Below are 10,121 nucleotides of genomic sequence, written 5' to 3' on the forward strand. Positions count from 1 at the left end.
GAGATAATATATTTAATGGTTTTCTATGTTTAGAAACATTTTCGCCTTCTTACTTCCTTCTATACTTAGCATAAGATCTCTTTATCTAGTTTACAGAAATTAACTTAGTAGTTTTTTTAAAGTGTCAACAATATATAATAGTTTTTTTTCCTAAAATGTCCCAATCTTTTATTGAACTGTTGACTTTCTCATATTTAACTTCAAAAAATTATACACTAAGAGGGATACTTTAAGAAAAATTTAAAAAAATGTAATAGACAAAACAAAAGTGTATAGAATATTAAACCAAACCGTTGGCGGGGAAGGAAAAAAACCAAAGCCTTCAACAAAATCCCATTTTTCAAGCTTGAAATTATCTACTTATCAATGCTATATAATGTCTTATTAATCATCCAGATCCAGTGGTTTGCATTAAAAAATCAATGATAATTACATTTCTGGTTTTGTATTTAAATATTTTTAAAATAAAAAAAAATCCCTCTTGAATGCCTACACGAGCAGATAAACGGAAATCTGGAAATCAATTTCCAGGTTGCAACACATTCAAAATCTCCGTTGAAGCCATTGCCAAGCAGCTTGAGAAGCAGGCTGGAAATCCCTTGTTTCCTAATCCAAGGACTTTCACACCTTCACCAAAATTTGCAGTTCTCATGACTCTTCTTTTCTCAGATTTCGGATTCTAGCTTGCTGCGCAAGGAACTTCTCTTGCTGAGCCCGTTTTTCAGCAAGGGCTTCCTCATCAAGTACTTGGATTGGGAACCACTCTGGCAACCTTAACCAGCTGCCACTGCCGATCTTCTGTGAGTTCTCATCATCCTGATACACAGACTGATTGTAGTCCCTCAACACAGATTTTAATTTAAGAAAAGCAAAATCTGCTGTGGTGCCCGCGATGGCCAAAATAGCTGAGTATTTAGCTGCACCAAGTTGACCTCCTACAATAACGAGAGAGAGAAAAAACATTTGTTCAATCCCACGTCATGCTTAAAAGGTCAGGTTTAGACCCATAGTATTCAATCACACAACATGCTGCTCAGGTTTAGTCCTAAATTATTGTATATTTATTACACTTATCCATGCCTTGTTATTATGGGTATGCCATTAGCAACTATATCTAAACCAAAAAATTTTCAAAGTCGTTCATATCTCTTAGCGTAGGAACTCCTACAAACTGCTAAATTTTCTCAAACTCCAAATATCTCTCAACAAAGAAATTTCCACCAAACCCAGGCACTTCAAAAAACTGAAAATGTTGTCTACAACAATGAGCAACATTATTCTTGAAAAGTCCAGGGGGAGAAAAAGTTGCAGCTGAGATGATTTTGAATTTTATTTGCATGACCATTTCCAACAATGAAGCATCCTATCAAACAAGATACTAATGCCAAACTATATGGAAATTTTGGAATATTCAGGAAAAAGAAAAATACACAAAGAAATGTGGGGGAGGAAAAAACACAACTTTTAAAACGGAATCACAACAAAGTTCAACATGAAAGGTTAAAAAGGAAACCATCAATCTCATTGTACAAGACTTTGTCTCAGTCTAAATGGCATCATGAGTTATTATACGGTCCAAAATACATATAAGGCTGCGTTGCAGCAAATAGCTCAACGATGAAATTATGTGAAAAGGAAGAAGCAAGAGTTGATTTCTCATCAATATACAAGAGAGTAAAAGTAGCAGAATAGAACCTTGCAGACGACCTAGAAGAGCACCCGTTCCAAATCCAGCTATTGCAGAGTTCAACAGGTCATCAGGTCCAGTTTTTCTAGTTGCAATCACAAATTCACGTGCCCCTGATCAATTAGATAATTCATTCCAGTTCAATTCAGAGCATCAAATTAATTTAAGCATTGTTGTCGAGGCATGGCCTTTTTCCATCATAAACCCATTTCAGTCATTTGATCCAAAGATAAAACAGTTGCCAGGATGCTACTTTTCTTGACACTCCTATTCAACATGTACTCTGCCTATAATGAATTCACAACCATGGAAATGACAATTGAAATCTAGGATGAAATGTTTTTCCTTCTGAAATCCAACAATTGGGGAACCCCTGGTGTTTGATAATATTACACTGATATCATATGATATATGATACCGACTTGATCTTCACTTAACACATTTCCCTGCCATGGAGCTTAACAATTCCCATTGAAAAAACCAATAGGAAGCGATCTGGAAACAGGGAAGGGGAGGGGGAGGAGGAGTGGGTTTGCTAAGGGAGACAATTGCTGACAGGAATGCATAACAAACCTGTTCTTGGTTCTTTGCTTTCTTATCTAATATGCAGAGGCACCTAAAAAAAAATATTCCCTATAATCAGTAAAGCGTGCTTCATTTGTTTAACAAGATGTTATATTCCTTCTCAATATTTGAACTATCTATTCATCAAAGTGTTCGCACAAGGCCAATTAAGAATTATACAGGTGGTGTTACAAGGGACAATGGATTTAAAGACTACAAGAATGCAAGGGTCACCCTCTATGCTGGAATGCCTTCAACACATACCCGACATTCAAGGACATCATTTCATAGGTAAGAGGGCAATGGCAGATATGAGTTCTTCAAATGGGTCGTTTGTTGACACAGATGACATGTTCTTAAGACAATGCACCATGTATCAATTTTCTAGGTAGATGGAAGAGTGAAAATTGAAACTTGATGAGTGACTAACTCCAGATTATCAATTTAAATACACTCAGGTGAAGCTTAACTAACGGAGAAAATCTCCTTTCAAACAAAGAGTCCGACCTATTCGCTTTATAAAACAACGGTATAGATTAATTAAGCAGACATTAAACAAAACAAGTAGCATACCCAACCAACATGGTCAAAAACCACCATGACAACATGGCTTTGAAGCTGCATAAGCTCAAGATTTAAGAAAATAAGTAAATACATAATCACACCCATACACACAAATTAAAGAACTTACCACAATAGCAACCAGTGACAATGGCAAAATTAGCTGCATAGCTAGCAGAAACGTTCGCAAGACCGAGCGTTTTCCGATGCTTCGAAACTAACCCAACTCCAGAACCAACAACCCCTGCGCGCAGAAAATCCCATTGCTAACAAATCCGCAACAACAACTACAAGTAATCTCATTCCCTCAATAAAACTTAAATACAAAAAATAAGGGGAAAAAATCCAGCTCTGAACTCGAACCAATAACAACTGCTTCTCCAGATAAAAACAAAGTAAATAAAAATCGAATCCGAGAAGGAGGCATAAGAGCCCAATAAAATCGTGATCCTAGAAACAAACAAGTGAGGAAATAAACAGAATACCTGCTACAACTGCGGGAATAAAAACGCGCTTCTTCCAATCATAAGACGATGAAACAGACGAAGGTGAAGAAAATGCATCTTGTCCATCAGGGGCTCCTCGATCCTCACCAACCATTTTCTTCGTTCTTATAAACTCGTACAAGTCAAACAACACCTCTTTGATTTCTTTTGATCAGACGATTTGCTGCCAGACCCACTGGCCACTGCTGGGAGATTGTTGGGGAAGGTCGCAGAAAGCAGAAGCAGCAAAAACGGACGTACCGTGCGGGGAGTGACCGGCGAGAGCAGAGACTGACCCGATGGGCCCGATCAATGAATTGGACTTAAAATGCCCCAGTAAGATCAGCCTAGCCCAAACAGAGAAGCAACCCCCTGAGCCTTTTTCTTTTGCCGAACAACCGAGTTAATCAACTTTTTTTTTTACTAAAATATAGGTATCCTCTTATTAAAGACAATCCTATTCGAGGCTAAAAAAAATAATTTTAAATATAACCTATATTGTTGCTAATTTAGACTTAATATTGATTTTACACCCTCTGCTCCTTCATGATAAGACCCTATTAATGAGTTTTATGAGATTAAGAAAATTCATTAAAAGTAGTTAAAAGTTAAAAAAAGGTAATGACTTGCCAAACCAATCCTCTATTCAGTATGGTTCATTTGGGAGGAGGAAGATGGGGAGGATGGAAAAGCTAAGAGTGAAAAAGATAATGGTATTTTTTAAGAATATGTCATGAATATTTCATTAAATTTTGTAAAAGATTTTATATTGAGAATCAATAGGTATGATCTTATAAAAGGAATAGAACGGATGATTCTTCATGTATTGTAAGAATACAAGGAATGGGGCATGCTAGGGCTCCGGTAATTTGTTTTCCTTTCCAACATTTCTTCCCACGGTTTATTCATTCAATCTTGTTCTACACTTATTTAATATGATTGAAACGTATTTAAAAAGGACAAGAGAAATTAATTTTTGAATTATTTAAATCAAATATGACTGCCCAAATTATCCTCTGCCTCATGTGAAACTTACTCCATGAAGAGGATTAAAATGTAAATGAAAATATTATATGAAGTCCATTCAGTTATTGAACAAGTTTGAAGAAGCTGTACTCCCTCCAACTCAATAAGAAACTCCTTCCGATCCTTAATATATACCTATTTAACTAATTTGATTAGATTAAAGATATTAGTAAGTTAGTTAATTATAAGAAATATGACATGTTTTTCCTAAAACACCATAATCATCTTTATTAATATCTTTCCTCTCTCTTCTACTTGATTATGTTGAAGGAGTATCATATGGGGTAATTTAAGAAAAAATAATAAATATGAGAAATATATCATATATTTACGACCAAAATCAACTCAACAATTAAGTCCTATATTAAGGACAGAAGAGTAATTTGTTATAAATCCAACTCAATGCCTTGCGTTACTATATATGCCCATTTATGAGGCTAAAATGTGCAAAGTACATTATTCTGAAGCCAGGGGACAAGGTGATATGAATGCTTTGAGAAGATTTTGTGTTCTCCTAAAACACCAACATGTTCTTTGACATCATTCCATCAACAGTATCTAGTAATCAGTGCACCAATAAAAGTTCAAAAGCAGTAATTGCTGAGAAAATTTTTCTTCAGAAACAATATATGTTCATGCTCCTGTTGGAACATACACAGCTTTGGACTGCCTCAAATGCATGGGCAGTACCAGTAATGGTTACTTATGAAACAACAATCCTTAAAAAAATTGGAACTTTATCGTTCTCATCACTTTAATCAGATACAACGGAACAAGATACTTCAGTAATATCAGACATGTCCTCGTGTCTTGTATCTATGTTAATTTGTGCTTCTTAGTTACCCTTTATTGGTTTGGACTGTAGTAATATACTTATCTTAGGAATAATGAATACTATCAGTCTGGCCTTATATAACGGCCTTTTTCTATATATATAAAAATGGAGCTAGTTGCTATGAATGGACTGTTAGAACTAGGGCTTCAACTTGTTCAATCTTAATTTTCAAGGGACTGATAATTCTTGCTCTACATCTTCGCAAGCAGAGGATCCACTTGCTCCTTGCTTACTGTCCCATTCATGTTTCGGCACCGGAGGAAGCTCCGACCTGCGTGAGCCCGGGCCAATCTTTCTCTTGTGTTCTAGAATAGTTTGCATAGAACAAGTAAAATGTAAGAACAGAATCTTCGAAAAGCATATCTGCAAATTGGCTAAAATCCTTTATTCATCCCCATAGTTTTTCACAATTTTTACTATAGTCTTTATAGTAAAAAATTCGTATTTAATCAATGTACCATAGATTCTACAGACATGATCAGCTAAGTGTCAGTTTCTCACTCTTAACATGTAAGATCTATGTCAATAAAATGTGAGTGTAGTTGGCCATACCAGTTCAGCAAAATCTAACGGCACACTGACAGAGATTTAAAGACATAGATATAAAGTTCTGAAGTATAAGGATCAAATAAAATATAAGTTACTCTATAGACACCAGCGATTTATCCAATTTTAGAAGAGAAATAATACTTTTGCTGGTTATTGCCTGCCTCGTCATTGCAAGAAATTCTTCCCATTTGAATTTACGCAGTTCGCGCTTCTCTGGTTCTGGTAGCTCAAAGTTTGGCTCCCTCCCACACATGAAAGCAGCCCTGACAATAAATAAGATGCAAGCGCAGAGATCGTGGTGAATGGAAAAATGAAAGCCTTTACAATCCAAAATATATACCCCTGACTCCAGGAGATGACAAATTATTTGGCTTGTAGATTTTACACCCTTCTCTAGAAATTTTAAACCTCCAATATTGTCTTTCTTAATGAGGATTTAACAAATGCATATGGCAGCTACGGTAATGATTTTGTGCCGAAAGTTGGAAAGTTGAAGCAGAACTGATGGCTATATAGAAATGATATCACTTGTACTCTTACCATATGTAATACTTTCCATATACAGCCCTGGCCAATCAGAGAACGAGGAGAACTAGCAGCTCTGAAGAAGGTGAATATAATACCATACACGGCCATGCTCAAGCAGATATAACCCAAGAAACTTCCCATATATTAAGAAAATTCATCAAACAATGGCTAAGAAGAGGGGGGTCTCAAACAAATACATGATCTATGGCTGTTACGATTTAAATGACATTTTGAGTGTCAAACCATGTGAACATGAGCCAGTCTGCTCCTCGCAGCTAATCAAATAGAAGCCAAAGATATGCATATATTGTAATGATGATTTAGTAAAGAACGGCCTAAGAAGGAGCCATTGCAGGTAGCAAGAAGCTACAGCTTATGGTATTACCTATCGTACAAGTGAGCAGCCTCTTCCTGTGAACTAACAGTCCCCAGATGGATCTGTTTCTTGTCCACCTTTATAGCTGCTTGCCATTTCATATTTTTGAAATAGACACCTCTCATGAGACATGCTTCTTGATTATGTGAATTCTTTCTCCTGTGCCGCTTTCTGCGCTTGATAGGAGGTCCTGAAAAATGAGGGCAATGAAAGCCATCACCAGCAAATCAATAGCCATAAATAACTTGAAAAAATTCTCCAAAAGATGAAAACTGATTGGTTAAACAAAACTGTTCCAAAACAGAATCCAGACAAGTAAACACCCAAAACATGTCTGCCAACTTCAGATCCACTAATGAACTATTGGGCCAGCAGGTGATTTATCAGTAGCTGTAGCTGATCACACAAAGTGAGCTTACAGGATATCCATTGATTTATCAGTAGCTGTAGGTGATTTATCATTGATTCGTTATAATTGATTAACGTTGCTTTTTTCTGTATTTTAGTATCTTCAAAACAATATTTTCAATAAAGCTGATAAACTCGTATGGGAAATCTTCCGATGATGAATTGATGAATCCATTATCGATGACCGCTTAAAAGGTCATAGGAGTGATCAATTAAATGAATCAGCTGTATCAAATCAGCTCATTAAGCAAGCATTAGTTGTCTTCTGGAAACTCATTTAACACTGCTGTTCCAGAAAGTGAGAAAGCTAGTAACTATACTCGTCTTCACAAAGTTATGGTGAAGAGGTATGAAGAATTTAGCACATCTTTGAAGGTTAAGAGGGAATCAGGAAAGTCTCGTAAGTGACAGAAAATATGATTTGTAGCATACCCAAAGTAAGGGATATAAGTTACTTTATGTAGCACACATCATCATTAAATCTTCCAAAACTACATTTTGGCCTGGTCCCTTCATTTTCTCCCAAATTCTTGGCCTCCCCCATTAACTCAGTTCTCGTGTTAATGTTTCATGAGAACAAGATAAACTACAATATTATGCAATTATAGTCCACTACATATTGATGAATATCGATACATTAAGTTTAACAAAATACATAAAAACACTTACTATAAGGCAATATGTAGACTGTAACTTCAGTTAGTTTGTCATAAACTAAATCTCATGCCTTAGGGTAGGAAAAAGATACGTCTCTCAAACAACAAACCTGAAACTTGTTCACTGGGCTGCTCCTTTGATGGGCTAGAGCCAGATGCATTGGAGGAGCCTGGTTCTTCTTTCACAACGGTATTCTATGAAACAAAATTAAAAGACTTCAGTAGAAGATTCTAGCAACCTAAAACATAAATAATTAAAGGATCCAACAGCAAAACTTTCTAATACTTATCAACTTAGAAAATATACGTTACGATCATATCCGTTCATCAAATGCTAAAAGATCTGATTCTAGATGGTATGGCTTATGGATTAGGATGACATATATATTTCGTAAAGGCATTGATTTTTCATCAAGAAGTTTTCTGGATTTATTCAGCCAATTGAAGAAGTGAAAAAACAAAAATTACAAGATAATTTCTTTAGCACCTTGCTTTCTTCCAACAGACAGTTCGGTCTTTTCCTTTCACTTTGGCGATTAGATAACTGAGCAACGATACCCAGAGGACCAAAACTAACCAAAATAAATAACACGAACTTTATATATCAAGCTTAGTGATTGGAATTTATAGGTTTTCACTCATGAAATCGCGATGAAAATATATTATATTAAATCAGAACATGTTATCTTAGGAGAGCTGCTAGTACTAAAATTGAGCATAGAACCTCGGATTTTTAGCTTTCTGATGTATTCTGATAATGAAAAAAGAGGATGGCTTCATTGGCTCAAAACTGCTTCCTAACCCAGTGCTTCAATTGGATATGCAGGCATGCAATAAATTATTAGAAGAGTGGTTACATTTCTAATTAGAGAGTAGTTCATCCATATGTCACACCGAGCAAAAGAAGACACATGATGGGATTATGGAGACCGCCAACCTCAGATACTATCTTTTTTACTATTTTCTTCCGCAATGATCAAATGGAGGTCCGAACCAAAGACCTCTCACTCCATACCTAGCCACACCACTAGCACTTTCAGTGACTTCTATTTTTCCATACAACATTTACTGCTTCTAATTGTATTTCTTACACTGTCCAGAATGCTTGTATCATCTGATGCCACAGGATTTGAGCTCTTAAGTTTAGCACGCTGAGTTGATTGTTCATAAGCAATTAAATTCTCACAATACAGAGGAAGTGGAGTGACAAAGGAGCTGTTCCCTGCAAAGGTCCGGTAACTTTGGTAAATAGCGTCAACTCAGTCTAAAATACAACTCACCACAGTAGCCTCTAAACAACCCAAAGCATGGTTATCCTCCTTCCATTAGGAACAGTTCACAACAGATATGATTTTACCAATATTTACCTGAGCATAGTCCCAAAAGTCTGCGCCTTCTCAAGCTTACCATGGTAATTTGCAATATCTTAACAAGTCATTAGAGCACAATGTTTAACGCAAAAGCCTTCCTATCATACCGATCTTTTCCTTGGACACAGGAGCTAGAACACAGTCAAGAGTTTCAGGCAGATGAAAACTATTAAGTTAGAGCTATGAAGGAAGAAAACAATTGAAAAAAAAAAAAAAGTAAAATGTAGCAAAACTAGGTGAAGAGAACATGTAATAACAAAATAATTCACAACAAATGAGTAATGAGTGGTGACTATGCCATTTGCAAAAGATCTACTTATAGTATTTATAATATAATTATATGGTCTTCTTAGCCCAAGTACCTAAAACAAGTGGATAAATATCGGAGGGTAGCGAAAAAGGGAAAAAGCCACTCATAATGAAACATTAAGAAAGAGATTCTCATGCAAGGACGGCTAGCAGTAAAATTAAAGCAATTAATCGGTAATGCCTCCACGCATAGACCACCTAACCCAAACCTATATGTATAAACAAAACATTAGAGTAACAGATAAACCTGGATCATGATATGATTATAGTCTCCTTTATGTCGAATGAACCTCTATAAGAACCACAGAAATCGACAGTCCGATAACAACAAAAGCAGAAGGTATGATTAAACCTTGAAAGCTCGCCCGCGATAAGTTGATAGCCTTTCTTGAAGGTTAAGAGAAACTAAAGTTGACAAGAACAAGTTGATATTGTAATTCACACACAATCAAAACCCCAGAGACCCGTAATATTGAATGGGATTAGAATTTGAAAACATGAGCTCCAAATCTCTCTGATTGGGCAGAAGTCAACTCATTTAGCCACCCACTTTGTCAAAGGGATGACCCGATTGACCATAAACAACATTTTACCAGAACCACGCATTCGAATTACCCAAAGGACCAAAATTCAGGAAACACCCATAAGACCAAGTAAACAAGGAGGAGGACCAAGTTGTTTTAATTTTCAAGCCGTCAACGCAGAATGCCCATGACTAAGAACAAGAGAAACCCACAAAGAGACAACAAAGAAAAGCACAAAGACAT

General features: G+C 36.2%; 2 protein-coding genes across 2 annotated transcripts; both read right to left on the reverse strand.

The window, feature by feature from the left end:
• Positions 1-381: 381 nt before the first annotated feature.
• Positions 382-3,462, reverse strand: LOC114723275 (uncharacterized). The gene is made up of 4 exons (XM_028909453.1): positions 3,298-3,462; positions 2,943-3,056; positions 1,696-1,800; positions 382-935 (listed from the first exon to the last, which is right to left on the reverse strand). The coding sequence occupies exons 1-4, from the start codon at positions 3,410-3,412 to the stop codon at positions 649-651; spliced, it is 621 nt and encodes a 206-aa protein (XP_028765286.1). The 5' UTR covers positions 3,413-3,462; the 3' UTR covers positions 382-648.
• A 1,864-nt stretch (positions 3,463-5,326) lies between these two features.
• LOC114723272 (ethylene-responsive transcription factor-like protein At4g13040) lies at positions 5,327-9,595 on the reverse strand. Its single transcript, XM_028909450.1, has 6 exons — positions 9,043-9,595; positions 8,767-8,897; positions 7,786-7,870; positions 6,621-6,801; positions 5,849-5,970; positions 5,327-5,463 (listed from the first exon to the last, which is right to left on the reverse strand). The coding sequence occupies exons 1-6, from the start codon at positions 9,083-9,085 to the stop codon at positions 5,327-5,329; spliced, it is 699 nt and encodes a 232-aa protein (XP_028765283.1). The 5' UTR covers positions 9,086-9,595.
• Positions 9,596-10,121: the final 526 nt, after the last annotated feature.

This window comes from Neltuma alba, unplaced genomic scaffold (assembly GCF_004799145.2).
Source record: "Neltuma alba isolate B1F8T4 unplaced genomic scaffold, ASM479914v2 tig00012130_pilon, whole genome shotgun sequence".
Classification (NCBI taxonomy): Eukaryota; Viridiplantae; Streptophyta; class Magnoliopsida; order Fabales; family Fabaceae; genus Neltuma; species Neltuma alba.